Genomic DNA, 18,522 nt, shown 5'->3' with positions numbered 1-18,522 from the left:
TATAATTATGTATTTTCTTTCTACAGTTCTTATAATTATATATTGAGTTATTTGTTTTGCGAATAATATTATTTTTATTCGACATTTTATTAGTTTAATTACTATATTAAATCTTTAATTTTATTGTTTAATTCATTTTATAAATCTTCTTTATTTCTTTATTAAGATTATTTAATTTAATCTTCTTCTTCTTCTTGTTTATTAAGTTCTCGTTAAATTTCATCATTATATTTAATAAATTAATCCTAATTTTTTTTTTATAAATTTTCAATAATTAAATTCTTTTTATTAATATCATCTTTTAATTAAATATTTTCATAATAATTTTTTTCCTAATTATTTTACAATTCATAAACAAATTTATTTTAATTATTCATTTAATCTTTTAAATTAATAATTTCTAATTCCATTTCATTAATATATTATAATTATTATTAATTAATTTCTTAATTTTTTTATAAACTTCTTTCGTTTTATTAAATATTTTCAATTTTTTATTTAATTTCTTATTTTAATTATTCTATTAAACTATTCATTTATTAAACTTGTTAAATATTTTTATCGGCATTTTATTTTTAATCATTTTATTGTTTCTAAACATCATATAATTATTTAATTAACTTTTCTTATTCAAAAATAATATTTTATTTTTATCCTATTTATTCAATCAAATTTTTGTTTTCTTTTAATAATACCTAAAATTCATTTTATGTTTTTTAATATAAAATATTTTAATTTTGTATTTTTTATTATAATTATTCATTTTATTAATTGTAATCTTCTATTTTTAATTATTTATCTTGTATTTAATCATTTAACCTAATTATTTTTTACTCTAAATTATTATTTTTTTCTGAAAGCTTTAAGTTTTACCCTTCTATAAAATAATACTATTATTTGAAATTTTCAAATTCATTTTTTAATTAGTCTTAATCCGAATTTCGATTATTTATAAACTATTTTTATTATTATGATAATATTTCTTTTTAATTATTATCTATATCTTGTTTTTATTTTATCAAATTATAATCTGTTTCTTTATCAATTATTAAATTATTTTATTTATTTAATTGTTCTTATATTGTCTAATATTAATTATTTAATTTAATATTTTCTTCTTTTAATGATTAATTTTATTTATTTGTTTCTTGATTTATATGTTATTATTCTTATATTATTTATTATAAATTTAATATCTTTTAATTTAAAGTTGCATTTCCTTCATTTTAGTATTTATTTATTTATAAAATTAATTATTCAATTTATTATTCTTTTAAGATTAAAATTTTAGATAAGTTTTCGTTGTTTTTTTAGCATTCATTTTTGTTTTAAATTATTTCATTAATATTTTTATATTCTTATATTTATATTTATAAAATTTCTATATTTTCTAAATTTTTTTGATTCTAAATATTTAATTTTTCTATAGTTTATTCATAATTTTAAATTTAATTTATCGTCTCTTAATTTTATTGTTAAGAATTATAAATTTGTTATTATAAATTAGAATTATTATTTTATAATTCTGGCAAAAGTTCATTACACTTATTTATTTATATCCCTTCTTAATACTAGCATTCTACTTATTTAAATGTTTTTGGAGTAGAATTTTCTTATATTTTTTATTCCAATAGTTTAAATCCTTCATTTAAATTATCAATATTTTGATTTAATAAAATACTTATTTTATTTTTAAAATAATTATTAAATTCTTATGATTGATTTTATTTTTCTTATTATAATTAATCAATTTTAATAATAAGTTATTTTTTATCGATATTATTATTTTATATTTAATTTATTTATTAATCTAAAAATTAAATCATTTCTAAAAGTTATTGTTAATTTTTTTAATTTTTATTTTATTTTAAATCATTTAAAATATATTCTTTTTTTTCTTTCAATTCTAATATATTATCTAAAAAATTAATTTAATTTTATTCAAGTAAATTACTTTTACTATATTATAAATTAGTTTATAATTAATTTAAATTATTATATATTTAATATATGCAATCAACTAAAGAATTTTATTTTAGAGATGAGAAAAACTAAATTTTATTCTTTAAAAATTTAATAAATATTAATAATATATTTATTTATTTATTTTATATACTTATAATATTTTAATTTCATTCTCTTTATTATTTAAACATTCAAAAATTTTCTGAATTTTCTAATTCGTTTATTCTTCTAATTAAATAATTTAATTTTCTGCATTTTCTTTTATATTTGAAATTTACAATTCTATTTATTAGTTAATTTATTTATTTTCGTTTTCTTTTTCAGTAATTATTTTATAAAGTTTTTATAAATTCTTTTTTTGCTTTTAATATTTATATTCAATATTAGACTTTTATTATTATAATTATATATTTTGTTCTATTTCTAAATTATAATCATGCATTTTTTCTTAAATAGAATTTTGATAATATTATTCATTTTCGGTTAAAATTTTATGCAACTCTTAATTTTATTTAATTTATTTTTCTAAAGATTATTCAGCATTTATAATTTAACTTTTTAAGAATTTAATTTCCTTTTTTAATTGATTTATACAAACAGAAGAATTCATAATATTAGTATTTTAAATTTAGTCAGAATTTTTTTTTTTCGACATGGAATTGCTTACTTGATGATTCCTATTATTTTCTTAAGCATTTTTTGAAGTATTTGGAGTTTTAACTAATATTTCACTATTCATATTTTTTTATTCAATGAAACTGTTTTTATGTAATTCGATTTTTTTTTGCTAATTCCTTTTTTGTAAACTTTATTAATTGCTTTTATATATATTAATTATAAATTTATATGTATATTTTTTTATTTTAAATACTTTTGAATATAACATTTAGGTTATGTTCTTTAAATTTAACATTTTATATTTAATTTCTTAATTTTAGGGGAATGTGATTAATATTATTTTGCCATATAATTAATATTTTATTAATAGTTTTAAGATGGATTATTTTAAATGAAGTTTAGCTAACTTAAAATTGATACGTTTTTCTTTTCTACTTCTTCTAAACGAGTTTATAGATTTTTAAATTCGTAATTAATATTTGCTAAAGTACTTTAGTCTTAGCTTTAATATTAATATTAGTCTATATTATTTTATTAATCTTATTAATCCATATTTTTTAAATAGTCTTTCTAGTTGTTTTCAATTAAAATTAATTTAAAAATAAATAATTGATTTATGATAGTTAAATATAAATCAAATTTATATTTGTTAAGAATAAATATATATTTAATAAAACAAAAATTTAAATAAATAAAGAAATAAAAAATTTTTAAAAAAATTAATAAAATAATTTTATATGTATACTATATAAATATATAAAATTATTTTTATAAATAATAAACAATAAAGAAAAATAAAAAAATATATATAATATTTATATAAAAAAATTTTCAAATTTTAATATTATAGAAATAATAAAAAAATCAAAGAATCTATATTTTTTCATTTGGTAACCCAAGTTTAATCAGAATTTTATTAATATTTTTATTAAATTCAGGAGGTCCACAAATAAATACTTTTGACAAAAAGTTGGTTTAATTGCTTTATTAAATAACTTATTCAATAAACTCAAAATTAAAATAAGATTTGGTAATAGGTTATATATTATCATTATCATTATTAGCAAATCTAACTAAAGAATCAAACCAATGTAACTAAAATTAATTACAATACATATAAAGATCTGATACAATTTAATAACCATAGAACATACTTTTGCTTTCAAAACATCCATAAAACTTTATTCTGAAGTTATTCTATAAAGTTTATTCATACTTTTCTCCATAAGGATTTATTAAATTAGCTTCTTATTAACCAAAGTTAGCTTTTATTACTGTATAAATAACTTTCTTTAATAAATAATCAAGTAAATCTATAAAAGGTAAAACTCCAGTCCCTGCAACAAATATAATATGATCTCCATCACTAAATTCATTTATTTGTAAACCTTACCCCTATATAATTTTAATTAAAAATTATTTTATTTTCAAATAAATAAAAAATACAATTGGACCATCTATATTATATAATTTATGACATCCTATATGCAAGAATTTGGATAAGCCATTAAGTGTATTTTTTGTATATTTTTTAATCAAAAAAGGAATCAAGGTCGAATATTCATTACTAAGTTAAGGAACATTTTATACTCCGTTAACCGATAATTAACTAATATTCGAAATTTCCATCATTTTATACTAAAAATAACGCATTAATTCTATCCTGTAAGCTATATTATCATCAGTATATGCAATTACTATTGAATAATTTCTAGGGCTTATTTTAAAGGAATCAATATATGGTTATATCTATTATTTATTTATATGAAATAAAATATTATAATTATTTTTTAATAAAAAAAAACTATATACAGTAGCACTTTTTCCAAACCATCTAACTCCAGGAATATAATTTTTTATTTTATAATGTCTGTTATGGAATAAAAGTACTTTATATTATTATGTTATTTCTCTTGATTCTTCCAATATCCAACACTCTTTTGGTAAAGAATTTTCCCTATTTTTAATATTAAATATTTTATTTTTTAGATAAAAAAAAAACATATTATTTAAACATTTACAGTTAAGATACATTTTCTATTTAAATAAAAGGATTAAAATCAATTTTTATATCACCAATATAGAAATTTTAGATAAAATTATTAGCATAAAGTGAATGCCTATAAGGCTGCATTTTAGTTTATTCACATTAGTATCCTCCGTAAAAATAACGGCTTATTTCTTTGCCTTTTAATAATATAAAAATAAAAAAAATAATAATTTTATCACCTTTTAAGTGTTTCAAAATAAACTATCCTCCTGGATGCTAAATTTCAGTAACATCATATACACTTTTTCCTAAAATTAAATACAAGAGATTTGGAAATTCTTTGTTAATTTCATGGATGGGAACTTAAATAAAAATAATTAATTTAAATTTACTAAATAAAAATACCATTATTATTTAACCTTTCCATTAATTCATCTTATTCTTTTGATTTTTCGATTTCTTTATATTCAGATTTTTTCCTTTTTAATATATCAGGTTCTATTTAATATACAATTTCAAAAATTATTCTTATAAAAATTTAAAAAATATAAAGTCCACCAATAGCTTTAGCCCTATAATATTTATAATACATACAAAAGTAAATATTAAATATAAAACAATACCACCAATATTTTTATCCCATTATATTATTTTCATAAATTATATATTTTTTCTCATACATATCTGCTCCAATAATAAGGTTAATTTTAGTAACAATGTAAACTAAATATCCATTTATCTTTTTATTTTAAAAAAAAATCAAAAATAAATATTTAAATTTTAAAATAATAAAAAATATTACTTTATGAATAAATTTAATTTTATGGACATTTTCGGAACCATTTTCGTTTTCTATATTTAATTTAACAATCATACCTAAGATATGTTAAATAACTAACAAAACAATAATAGTTATTCCTAATCCAAAATGAAATATTTCATTAAAACTTTAAGATTAAATATCACCAATTTGCATTTTTCTTTAACTTATTTTAATAAATATTACGACTAGAGAGCAAAGATTTGTAATTGCGAAAATCGAAGCATGTATTCTTAAATATTTTTTATACGCTTTAAAATAACGAACTACGAAAACTCCAAAATCTAATAAAAATCCCCAAAAAATAAATAAAATTATCGCATGAGATTTTTTAACGATTTCAGGCCATCTTTCTTATATATCATATTCTAAAATTCTATCTAAAAGTTTTTCATTGATATGCTAAGAATATAAATCTTAATTATTTTATTTTTCTAAATATAATAAACCAAAAATTATTTGTATATTATTTTGTTATATTGTATATTCTTAAAGTACTAATTTTACATCTATGTAAATATTATATAGATTTTTAAGCTTTTTTAATTACTTTAATTAAAAGAATCATTTTTTAATAACAACTATTTTTGTTTCCAATTATAATAGATAATTATATTAATATTATTAAATATTATAAAGAATTATTCAAATATATTACAATTTAAATCAAAATTAAAATTATTTAATTTTTTTTAAATTTTCAAAGTAATACTTTATTATTAAAGGCTTTCTCCATTTTCCATAATAAAATTATTATATTCAAATAAATTATTTTAATCGTTAACTAAACTTAATTAATTTTCATTTTAATTAGAAATAATAATAGAATAAATAAATTTTTCTTTATTTTGAAAATAATAAATATAATAATTTTATAATTTTTTGAAAAAAATTAATATTTTATTTTTTATAAATTTAATTTACAATTATTAGCATGTTTCTGAATATATGGATTTAAATTTGATTTTATAAAGCTTATAAATTAATTATAATTAGATAAAGTATTTACATCCTTATTTTAAATTAAATTATATCCAAAATATATTATTTAATAATTAAATAATTCATTAATATTTTAAAAATTAAATTTTGCATTAAAAATATTTTGATTATAATCTATTTACAATATCTATATCAAACTTTTTTTATATATATCCTACCCTAAATATTAACTAAATTATTATATTTCTATTTATGGTTTATTATCTTATTAAACTATATACATTTATATAACGCTATTATACAAATTAAAGATACAATTTTTTTTTTAGTTTAACATGATATATTATAAATAATATTATTATTATTTAATATACTTTAATATATTTCTAGTTTTTCATATTCACAAAAAATATTTTAAATGATCTATATTATTATTATAAAACTAAGAATAATTGCTTTTTTCATTTATTAATTATTTTTAAATAAAAATATTTCAAAAAAAAATTAAAATAAACTATTTATATTTTACTAATAATTTTAAATAAAAAATGATTATTAATATTTAATTTAATTATTTTTTTAAAATTTATTTAATTTTGAATTTTGTTTTTTGTAGATATAATTTAATTATTTCGATTTACAAAAACAATGTTTGGAAAATATCAAATTAACTACTTTTATAAAAAATATATATTTAAACATATAATTTGTAAAAAATTAATTTAATTTTTAAAAAATATAAGATTTTATGATATAAAAAAAGTATTTATACATATTTTAATAATAATTTATTAAAAAAAATATATTAAATTTATTATTTAGAGATTTTAATATTTATAGTGAAAAATTTTGAAGTTAATTATAATTATTTTTATTTCAATAATTAATATCATAAAAAAAAAGTCAAATTGTTTTAATAATATTAATTATTATAATTATAATTATAATTTTTATTATTATTTATTATTATTATTATTATTATTATTATTATTATTATTATTATTATTATTATTATTAATATATATTCTATACATATTTTTTTTATTTTAATTAAATTTTAATTATTTATTATATTATTTTTAATGCGTTTAATATTTCAATATAAATATATTTATTTATTAAATATCTGATTATATTTTATACAATAAAAGAAATCATAATAAATTAAAAATTAAAATAGTTGCACCATAAATTATTTATAAATAAATATTAAAATAATTTAGAAAATAATGAATACAAACTACAAAAATTAAATAAGTAATTCTAATTAAATTCATATATACATAGACTAATAAAAAACATAATAAATTAATTTATATTTATTATAAAAAAAAAATCTATAGAAAGTCAAGTTCATTTACATAGTTTTAAAAATTCAGAAATAATATAGTTTCCAGAAAATAATTTTATTAATTAAAATGATTAAAAGATAAAAATAATGGTAGAAAATGAAGATTATAATAATTTTAATTGTAGAGATAAGCAATTACTTTAATTTTCTTTAAAAAGAAATTATAAATAAAACAATTAAACAAATCAATATAAATTATAATAATAGCAAAAATTATTAAATTCTCCAGGTCTTAGAAGTAAAAATAGTTCAGTTTAGAAATTAACAAATTAACAATAAATATAATACAGTAATTTAAAAAAAACTCTTAATGAATCCAAATTTAAATATAGCTATAAATAAAATTCAATAAATGATTGTATTTTTTCATCAACTTTTCAATATTAAAAAGATGAAGAATATAATTTATCAAATAATAATTAAAAAAATAAAATTGAATAAGAAATAATTAATGAAAATTAATAAATTTTGAATTAAAATGAACCAATTACAAATTAAGAAATGAGGTATTTTTCTACAAATGAAAATCAAAGTATTTTGAATAAATACAAAATTAATGAACCTTTAAATTAAAATTATTATTAGATTATAAAATTAAATTTTAAAAAACTAAAATACTCAAGTATAAAATATTTAATAATATAATAGTTGTAATAATTCTATATAAACATAATATGATTAACATAAAAATGGAAAGATTATATAAAATAACAAAAAATAATAAGAATAAAAACGTTCTTAATCCCAATAAAACAATCTATAAAAAAATTTAAACGCTACAAACTAATTTTATTAATATAAAAATAAAAGTATTTATAAAAAAAACTCATCTCATATATAATAAAATTCATATATAATATAATAATAATCAAATATGCCATAATAATATTAAATTATATAATAATAGTAAAAAAATATACAATAATAATAGTAATTTTAAATTTTATAATAATAATAATAATAATAAAATCAACATGATTAATAAAAATTGAAAAAATAAAAAAATCCTTTTTAAAATAAAAGTTAAGATAAAAATAATAATTAATAATAGTTATTATAAAATATTTAAAAATAAAATTATAATATATAAAATTAAAATAAAAAATATTATTAAAATTAATATTATGATTAAAATTAAAATTAAAATTAGAAATAAAATTAGAATTAATATTTTTCTAATATCTGTAATAATTAATACATTATATCTAATAATAAATAAAACTATAATTAGTAAAAAATACAAAAATGTAATTTTTTATTAATATTGTTTTTATATTAAAATGGAATATCAAAGTAATAATTATGGTATTGAATTATATAATATATTATCTCATATTGGATAGGGCAGTTATGGAAATATATATCTTATTTAAAATAAAAAAACTTAAAAGAAATATGCAATGAAAATATTAAATAAAGAAAAGATATTAAGTATAAAAATATAAATATAAAAATAAATAAAAAAAAAAAAATATAGATAAAAATATAAAAATATAAAAATATAAAAATATAAAAATATATATATAATATATATATATATATATATTATTTTATTTTTTCAATATATTTACAGATTTAATAATTTTTACCATAAATTAATTCATAAATACACTTTTTACAATATTTAAATAAAAAATTTTGATATTTTATATCACTTTTTATTTTAATAAATATATATTTTTAAATAATTTATAAAATTTTTAAATATTATATTTATAATATTTTTATAAAAATATATTATTTTACATAATTTTATTTTAATATATTAATATTTTTTATTTTCTTAAATAACAAATTAATATTATTTTAATATATTTTGTTATTTTTTTAATTATATTAATAAAAATATAAGCAAATAATTTAATTTAATATGCTATCTCTGAAAAAAGTATAATGTAAAAATGTAATTCTTCTTTTATAGTAAAACTATATCATGCTTTTTAAACTTAAAATTTTTTGATTTTTGTAATGGATTATTGTGCTGGAGGTAATTTATATAATTATTTATAATTAAACAAGAGGTATTTTTAAGAAAAATATTTTAATATATATTCTTTTTTTTTTTCTTATATATTTTATTTTGTATTTAAAAAGGTTTGATGAAGATATCGCACTTAAATATTTAAGTGAAATAACACTTGCTATTGAAGAATTACATTATAATAATATTTTATATAGAGATTTGAAGCCTGAAAATATTGTACTTTGTTAAGATGGTCATATTAAATTAATAGATTTCGGATTATCTAAAGAAGATTAAGGAACAGGGGTTTCTTCTACTTTTTGTGGCTCGGGTGTATATCTTGCGCCAGAAATAATTAACAAAAAGGGACATAATAAAAGTGTCGATTGGTATTAATTAGGTATTTTGGCATATGAATTATTGGTTGGATAGCCTCCTTTTAATTAAATTGATAGAAAATAATTATATTATAATATATAAAATAAGAAAGCTGAATTCCCATTATTTTTATCTTAAAAAGCTAAATCTTTAATTAGTTAAGTATTTTTGCCTATTAATTTTTTGTTTTATTTTTGTATTATTTATTATTAAAAGCTGATAAATAAGAATCCTGAAGAAAGATTAGGATCAGGAAAAAATGATTCCGAAGAAATTAAAAATCATGAATTTTTTTAAACTATAAATTGGTTTGATGTCAAATAAAAGTTCTTTTTTTTTTGTTATTAAAAAAATAAAATAAAATGTAATTTTTTTTTTTTTCATTTTTACAAAAAGATATTATTAACTTCCAATACCTATTTGTAATAATATTGTTGAAAAATAAATAGAATTAGATTTAGGATCTTATATTTGTATTTAAAATAATTTTATACAATATTGGGATTTTATAGATGAATATGAAATGCTATGAATAAAATAAGTTAATATAATAACAATATTTATTATTTTTTTTTAAATATTAAATATATATATATATATATATATATATTTTATAATTAATATTTTACAAAAAAAATAATAAATATATTATATCTATTGATTTAAACAATATATATATAATATTTATTATATATAGTATTTTATAATAAAATAAATAGTAAATTAAAAATAATATAACTTAAATTTATATATATATTAAATAATATAACAAAAAATTAATAACATAACATAAAATTAATAACAAATTAAATAAAAAATTACTTATATGGAAAAATTTAATATGTAATCTCCAGATTAAGATCCATTTAAATAATTATCTAATTTTCAAACAATTCTTAGTTAAAAAAACATAAATAACAAATAAAATATATTAGATTAGATATTATCTTAAAACGCAAATAGCGAAAAGGTTTAATAATTTTAAATAGAAAAGAATATAAAAACAGCAACATATATACAACCGGAAGATTATTAACAAAAGCAAACGTTAAAAGAGCTTCAAATAAGATTAGAATAATTAGAATAGAGAGTAGCAGCAAATGAGGAAAACGTAAAACTAAGTGATAGACTAATGACATTGAAAGAAACAAATAATACCTATAATGGTTTATCAGTTTTAAATATAAAATAAGAAATAGAAAACTCAATATAAACAATAATTTTATAAAATTAAAACGAGAAAGAAGAATAAATAATTGAAATATTAAAACAATATGATTATTTTAACAAAAAATAACCCATACAGAAGATTATGTAGTTAAATATATTCAAGAAATCGATTTAAAATGTCAAGATTATTATTTAAAAACAACATAAAGCTTCGATTAATATATTTAAAACATAGAAAATAAGATATCTAATTTCCAATAAAAAGAAAACATGAATAAAAGCTAAGTTTTAAATGAAAAATAAAATATAGAAGAAAATTATAACAGAATATTACTTGATATTCAGACAATATAAAAAGAAAATGAAAAAATTCAAAACGAACTAAATAATCATAAAAAATTTGTTGAACAAGAAGTTTTAGCAACTATATAATCTATAGAGGAAGATATTTTTAAAATTTTGAGTAATTTTAAAGATGTTTAAGAATAAAATTTCATTTGTAAATTTGTTAAAGAAGAAATAAATATACTTAAGCATAAAATAAATTAAATTTAATAAAACTTCTATAATAGATAGTAATAATAATAGTAATAGTAATATTAATCTGAAAATAAATTATATATAAATAAATAATAATAATAAAATGAAATAAATTATAATCTAAATAAATGATATTGGATTTTATACTCAACTTTTTTTTTTATTAAAAAAAAAAAAAAAACTAATTTTTTATAAGAATTTTAAAAATTATATATTAAAATAATATATAATATTGATAATAATAAAAAAAAAAAATATTATTTTTCTATTTCTATAAATATATATATTTATATATATATATATATTCTAAATAAAAATATATTAATTATTTATATTATTATATAAAAATATTTTTATTTACACTCAATCTATTTTTTCATTATTTATGTTTTATATTGAGAAACAAGATTTTTATTTTTTATTTTTTAATTTATTAAAAGTAGGAGGTTTTAATTGAAGTAAATGATCATAACTTATTTATAATAAACTATCACAACTATTAATTTTATTAATATTTATTTCATTATTATTTTATATACTATCTTCCTTATTTAATTTATCCGTAGATAAAATTTTCATTAATAGTCCATCTTCTGTACTTTTTTTATTTTTTATCTTTATAATATTATCTATTTTCTTTTAAATATTTAGCGATACCTAATCTGCAACAATTCCTGAATTAGATAAATTTTTAAACTTCACTTTGTTTTAAGTTTCAATCCTATAAGGTTATACCTAAGATTTATTATGAATTCTAAAATCAAAGGACTTTTTAAGTTCTTTTTATTTGTTATCATCAAACCAATGTTTATAAAAATTTGCACTATATCTCCTATGTACATTATTTAATAATATATTTTAATCTTCTTGCAAGAAATTTTTATTTTATTAATAAATTGAAAAAAAATTTTATTCTGGAATATCATTATTTTTTATACAATCATTTTTGGAGATAAAAATTATTTATTATTAATAAAATTTTATGATATAGATTATTTTCTTTCTAGATTTTTATTAAGACTATCTACTTCCTTCAAATTATTATGTGATTATATTTTATTTTTATCTTAATTTGAGTCTATGTTTGTTAATGTTGATATTATTATTGAAGGAAAATCAATTTAATTGTCTATTTAAATTTAATAAGGCTATTGCTATTTTTTTAAATTATATTCTTCATTTCTTTCTTATTATTATTATTATATTAATAAAATCGACTTTCTTTAAAAATGTTTTATTTAGCCATTTTTATTTACTAATTTTAATTTTATAATAAATTTAAATATATATATAAAAATATATATATATATTTATATATATATATTTTACATAATGGATATTAACTTAATTCATTTTTATTTTATTATTATTATTATTATTTTAATAATTAATCATTTTAATTTAAAAAAATCATAGATTTTCTTTGTACATCCCATATTTTGTGTTTATACCAATCTTATTTCTATTATGATCTGTCTATAATAATTTCTTTAATCTAACTATGCGTTTTCATAATTCTATTAAATAATTTAATATTACAAACATATAAAACGACTTCACTTAAACATATAGCATTAAATTGTCTTTTTTTCTTTAAAAGACAATATCTTCGCTTCCTAAAAACTCAGACTTTGTTAAAACACTAATATCAATTTGTTTTTAATTATCTTCCATTGTTTTAGTTAATTTGATTTCACCTCTTTTAATAATAAATACTTATTTTACATCATCATTTTATTTAAATATATATTGATTCTTAAAATAATTTTATAAAAATAATAATTAATTTATATACATTGAATAAAAAAAAATTAATACATTTTTATATTTTTATTTTTCAGCAAAATTAATAATTATTTTAGTCATATCTTAATTATTTATATCTATTTTGAAAACTTCATCTCTATAAAATTATATTTTTTTAAACATTTTCATTTCTTCTAATCTATTAATTAAACTTTCATAATTATATTTACTAATACTAATTAAATCGCAATTTTCAGTTGCAATAATAGTTGCAGATCTTGGGATTTTTAAAAGAATGCCAATTTCACCAAAAACTTCATATTATTTAATATCTTTAACATATTCATATTTAAATATGCCATTTTCATACAAATTATGAGGTTCTTTAAGTTCATCAACAAATAGATCAACTCCTTTGCAAATATAATTAGATAACATTTTAGAATCAGAGTTATTTTAATTTTAATTTACTCCTTCTTAAATATTGATATCACATATAAATTTTTATATATTTTTATTAGAAATCGGCGATTTTATTATATTTTGTATATTTTTTTTTTCAATAGTATTTGTTTATTCAGAATATTAATAATTCAGTACATTATTAGATATTGGCTATTTCTATGGATAGCTATTATTATTATTATTTGAATTTTATTAACTAACAATGTTTTATAAATTCACTATTTCTCCTTATTATCGTTCTTATTCTATTTAATCAGATATTTTTGGTAATAAAACAGCCACTTTTCCTTTCAAAATCAAATAAAAATTGTCTGGATCTGTTCCTGTGTATATTATTACTTAACCTTTTTGAGCTTTTTTATATTCGGATATTTTTGCTACTTACTTTGATAAATTTTGATTTTATTTCTTTAATTTTTAAATGTAGGGGAACTTATCTATTTATATCTCTATTAATCGAAGTTGTACCATATTTCTTTTGTTTGACGGAATATTTAGTGAACTTATTGCGTTTTCAAAAAGCTCGTTTTCTGATAATTTAGCAATATCAGATTGTAATTTTAATTATGTTTTAGTAAATCTAGCATAGTTTAATTCATTTATTTGTATTTTTAATTATTTCATTAGTTTTCTTATATTTGTATTTATTATCTATACTATTATTTTATAATTTTTGTTTTTTCTTTATGATAATTTTTTGTTTTTTTGTTTTTTCCAAATGGTTATTTTTACATATAAATAGATAATATCCACATGAAATTAATTTATTATTTTAATATAAAAGTATATTGGTATATATTTGTATTAATAATTTATTTATTTTATAGGTTTTTTTTTTTAATATCATAAATTATAAATATTAATTAATTTTATATTTTGTGTATTATAACAAAATTATTTCCAATATAAATATATAAATTTATATATATAATTTTATGATAAATTATTTATTTATATTAAAAATTTTTAAAAATTATTTAAATAATTATAATGATGAAATTTTTTTGTTATTAATTTTATAATTTTTTAAAATAAAAAATTATATTAAATAATTAATTATATAAATAATTAATTTTTTTTTATCCTCTACACCTTTTTATTTAATTAATTCAAAATTATTTATTAAGTTTTTATTAATTCCCTCTTTATATTAAGGAAATTTTTTAATTATTTTAATTAATATTAATGTTATTGTTAATACCCACTTAAATAGCATTTTGTTACTTTTTAGTAAAAGTTTATTTATCAGTTTATCCGTTTTTAATGTTTAAATTTATTATTGTACTTGGATTATAATATATATTGCAATTATTATTAGTTTTACTTTACTAAATAATATCATTTACATTGATATTTAAATCATTAGTGTATTATTATTATTATTTAATATTTGTTTTATTTTTATCTATTGAAACATTATTATTAGAATTATTAAATTAATTAGTTTTTTAAATTCTATTTGTAATTGATTAAACAATATTTAATTTCATTTTTATTTTCATTTATTCGTTAAAGTGTTAAGAATTGTTCCTTTAAACTTTAGATTTGCTTAAATTTAAAAGATTTTAGTTATATTTACCTTAGACATAATTATTAGTTTAAACTAAATTATTTTTGCTATTATTTCTTGTATTTATTTTACTTAGAAGATTTTAAGAGTATTAATTATGTAAAATTTCCTAGCTTCTAGCCCTTTGTTTATTACTATTTGAATAATTTAAAGAAGGGCTATTAATTTAAATATTCTTTTAAAAATTTGCAATAACATTATTTTTTTGTTATGTATATTAATTATTTTACATATGCTAGCTTTTATTTTTAAAAGGTTAAATAAAGCTATTTTTTTGAGTATTATAATCTTAATTATTTTATTTAAATTTATTTGTAGAGTCATTTTCGAATTAAATATTTAATTTTAAGTATTTCTTTTATGTGTAAAGAAATTTTACTAAGAAATCAAATTATTTTTTTAATTTTAATATTTTTAAATATTACAATAATCATTAAATTTTTAATTATTTAAAGTTTCTGTATTTTTTGTAAAATTAAAGCTATTTTTATTGCTTTGATTTTATTTTTTTCTATTTTAATTAATTATCATTTATTTCTAAAATATATTATTTATTCTTTACTTTTCAGAATTTTTTTAAGGAGATTTATTTATTATATTATGCATACAATTAGCGTTTATTTCCTATATTTAATTATGTTAACATTTTTTTTGTAATCATTATTTTCTTAGTTGCTTTTTTAATTAAATACTTTGATATTTGAATTTAAATACAATTTATCTAGGATTTCTCTTCTTTGTGAATCTATTTATTCCCTATCAGTTACTTAATATCTAAGTTAATTTTTTTTATCGTTTTTATTCATTTTTTTATCTATTATATTTTATGCATCACTTGCTCTTTTTAATAAAATTTTTTATATTAGATTAGATTAACTATTTTATCTTGAATGTTAAACTGTGTAACTATCTATTTAATTAGCAGTAAATTACATAAAATTATTATTTTAAGATTATTATTATTATTAATATTATTATGAGTTACATTTTTATAAGGCGCAATTGTTTTTCGTTACTTTTAAATTAGTTTAATAATCATTTTATCTAAATTAATCTTATGAATTAATTTATTATTTGTTTTTCAAAATATTTTATTATTTCTGAAATTACTATTACTATAATTAATATTATTATAATTATTAATTTTATTATTATTATAAATACTACTATTATTTTTTTTATTAAATTTATTATTATATTTGTTATTCTTTTATTATATTTGAAATCTTTTCAATCCTTTTCTATTTAAATAAATCATTCTAATTATTTTATTACTTAACTTATTCTTAAACTACATTAGAATTATTATTAGATTTTTTTCTCATTAAAATATTTTCTTAAAAATCTTCCTAATTAAATCCATAAGGTTAATATTATATTTATTCTTAAGTTTATAAAAAACTTTTTAAATGTGAAAGAGATATTTCTATTGAATAAAATTACTTTTCGTCATCAAGGACTTTATGGTATTTCAGAAATTTACTTTAGTTATTATTATTAATTAAATTTTGTTAATAAAAAACTTTATTATTCGTCTTTTTTAGAAAAGAACTTGTATCAAACTCTGTATTTTATTTTAATTCTAATAGCATATCTTCACATTCTTTAGGAATTTCTTAATTATCTTTTTATGTTATACTTGTATTTTATTAACTATCTTTTGTATTATTCGAATTTTCTAAATTTAACTCTTTTTTTATTCTTTTATAATCTATTCTGCGCTTTTAATCATGAAATCTATTCATAATTACACATATTTATTTAATAAATATTCTCGACACATCTTTATGAAATTTATAATATTCTGTTAATTATATTATTTTGGTATCATATTCATTTTTATTATAAGATCTTTTGAAATATTATTGATTTTCATCATATGTTTATTAATCATAAAATTTTGTTAATTTTGGAGATACAACACAATTTAGAATATTGTTTATTTCTTTGGTATAAAAAAAGTTTTAAGATGATGAATATTTCGAATATAAAGCATTATTTAATAATAAACACAAAGCATTTTTTTCTTTAAATTTTATACAAAATATACATTGCTCAATTTCCTATTAATTTTATTAAACATTATTTTTATTGTTTATTTCTTGCATTTTTTTTATTATAGAATTTTTTTTTAAAAAAAAAAAAATTTTCAAGTTGTTGCAAATTTTAATGATTTTTAGTTTAAAAATAAATTAATTTTTTAAATATTTTTTAATTTTTCTTTAATAAAATTTAAAATTAAATGAAATTATTTGATGATACAAGATTATTTTTAATTTATTTAAAAAAAAAAAAATATTTAATAATAAAAATTGCAGTTTTTAGTATTTTCGCAATTTATTTACAAAATTTAATTGAATATATAATATTATATATATTATGTTTCATTTAAAACTTTTATTGTATTTTTGTATTTCATTAAATTAAGTTTTTATTTTAATATTTAAAAATATTAAAAGCTTAGATAAAAATAAAAATTAGTATTTGTTAATTTGTTTTTAAATTTGTGCATAAAAAAAAATATTTAATTTAATTCTTCTAAAAATGCCAAATAATTATTAAAATAAACCAATCAAAAAAGACAAATTTAATATTTTTTTTAAATCTGAATAAAATTTTATTAATTTTTATATATATAAATTAAAATAATTAATTATTTGCGGTTTAAATTAAATAAATAAATTAAATTAAATATATATTTTACTATAAATTAATATAAAAAATAAAATAAAATAAAATTATATCTTATTATCTATTATTATAAAAATATTAATTCTTCATATATTTTTTTTAATAAAAAAAAAAAATAGAATTATTTTTCTTATATTTAATTTTTAAATTATTAGAAATATATATTTTCTTAAAATGATATATAATATTTTTTTATTTATATTTATTTTTCACTATTTTTGATAATAACATAAAATAAAATCTAGATATTTTTAATTTATTTTATTCTTTATTTTAAAAATAAATTAACATAATTATGTTTTTTATTTTATTC

At 14.3% G+C, this 18,522-nt stretch overlaps 4 protein-coding genes across 4 annotated transcripts, besides 22 other annotated features; 1 reads left to right on the top strand and 3 right to left on the bottom strand. All coding sequences in view use genetic code 6, as the record gives it.

The window, feature by feature from the left end:
- Positions 1-1,967: 1,967 nt before the first annotated feature.
- Positions 1,968-2,008: a microsatellite.
- Positions 2,009-3,271: 1,263 nt separating this feature from the next.
- Positions 3,272-3,318: a microsatellite.
- Positions 3,319-3,664: 346 nt separating this feature from the next.
- On the bottom strand, positions 3,665-5,447 carry IMG5_000940 (hypothetical protein; the record flags this gene model as incomplete). Its single annotated transcript, XM_004040122.1, is given in 9 exon segments — positions 3,665-3,678; positions 3,693-3,978; positions 4,030-4,332; positions 4,396-4,540; positions 4,605-4,770; positions 4,813-4,935; positions 4,979-5,145; positions 5,197-5,312; positions 5,376-5,447. The coding sequence occupies 9 exon segments, from the start codon at positions 5,445-5,447 to the stop codon at positions 3,665-3,667; spliced, it is 1,392 nt and encodes a 463-aa protein (XP_004040170.1).
- A 1,808-nt stretch (positions 5,448-7,255) lies between these two features.
- Positions 7,256-7,352: a microsatellite.
- A 1,155-nt stretch (positions 7,353-8,507) lies between these two features.
- Positions 8,508-8,551: a microsatellite.
- Positions 8,522-8,592: a microsatellite.
- Positions 8,566-8,616: a microsatellite.
- A 135-nt stretch (positions 8,617-8,751) lies between these two features.
- Positions 8,752-8,854: a microsatellite.
- Positions 8,855-8,966: 112 nt separating this feature from the next.
- On the top strand, positions 8,967-10,465 carry IMG5_000930 (protein kinase domain protein; the record flags this gene model as incomplete). The annotated part of the gene is made up of 4 exons (XM_004040121.1): positions 8,967-9,117; positions 9,539-9,707; positions 9,781-10,189; positions 10,244-10,465. The coding sequence occupies 4 exons, from the start codon at positions 8,967-8,969 to the stop codon at positions 10,463-10,465; spliced, it is 951 nt and encodes a 316-aa protein (XP_004040169.1).
- Positions 9,119-9,206: a microsatellite.
- Positions 9,120-9,225: a microsatellite.
- Positions 9,202-9,232: a microsatellite.
- Positions 9,361-9,427: a microsatellite.
- Positions 10,466-10,611: 146 nt separating the features above from the next.
- Positions 10,612-10,637: a microsatellite.
- Positions 10,638-10,786: 149 nt separating this feature from the next.
- Positions 10,787-10,831: a microsatellite.
- A 255-nt stretch (positions 10,832-11,086) lies between these two features.
- IMG5_000920 (hypothetical protein) lies at positions 11,087-11,590 on the bottom strand (the record flags this gene model as incomplete). The annotated part of the gene is made up of 1 exon (XM_004040120.1): positions 11,087-11,590. The coding sequence occupies one exon, from the start codon at positions 11,588-11,590 to the stop codon at positions 11,087-11,089; it is 504 nt and encodes a 167-aa protein (XP_004040168.1).
- Positions 11,591-11,786: 196 nt separating this feature from the next.
- Positions 11,787-11,867: a microsatellite.
- Positions 11,868-12,003: 136 nt separating this feature from the next.
- Positions 12,004-12,043: a microsatellite.
- Positions 12,044-13,019: 976 nt separating this feature from the next.
- Positions 13,020-13,061: a microsatellite.
- A 185-nt stretch (positions 13,062-13,246) lies between these two features.
- IMG5_000910 (hypothetical protein) lies at positions 13,247-14,597 on the bottom strand (the record flags this gene model as incomplete). The annotated part of the gene is made up of 1 exon (XM_004040119.1): positions 13,247-14,597. The coding sequence occupies exon 1, from the start codon at positions 14,570-14,572 to the stop codon at positions 13,247-13,249; it is 1,326 nt and encodes a 441-aa protein (XP_004040167.1). The 5' UTR covers positions 14,573-14,597.
- A 302-nt stretch (positions 14,598-14,899) lies between these two features.
- Positions 14,900-14,937: a microsatellite.
- A 48-nt stretch (positions 14,938-14,985) lies between these two features.
- Positions 14,986-15,022: a microsatellite.
- A 1,600-nt stretch (positions 15,023-16,622) lies between these two features.
- Positions 16,623-16,657: a microsatellite.
- Positions 16,629-16,676: a microsatellite.
- Positions 16,644-16,735: a microsatellite.
- Positions 16,736-18,188: 1,453 nt separating this feature from the next.
- Positions 18,189-18,285: a microsatellite.
- Between the last annotated feature and the right edge of the window lie 237 nt (positions 18,286-18,522).

Source organism: Ichthyophthirius multifiliis (assembly GCF_000220395.1).
Source record: "Ichthyophthirius multifiliis unplaced genomic scaffold scaff_1120509249393, whole genome shotgun sequence".
Classification (NCBI taxonomy): domain Eukaryota; phylum Ciliophora; class Oligohymenophorea; order Hymenostomatida; genus Ichthyophthirius; species Ichthyophthirius multifiliis.
Note: the sequence above shows the minus strand (reverse complement) of the source record. Positions and strands in the feature narration are given on the sequence as shown.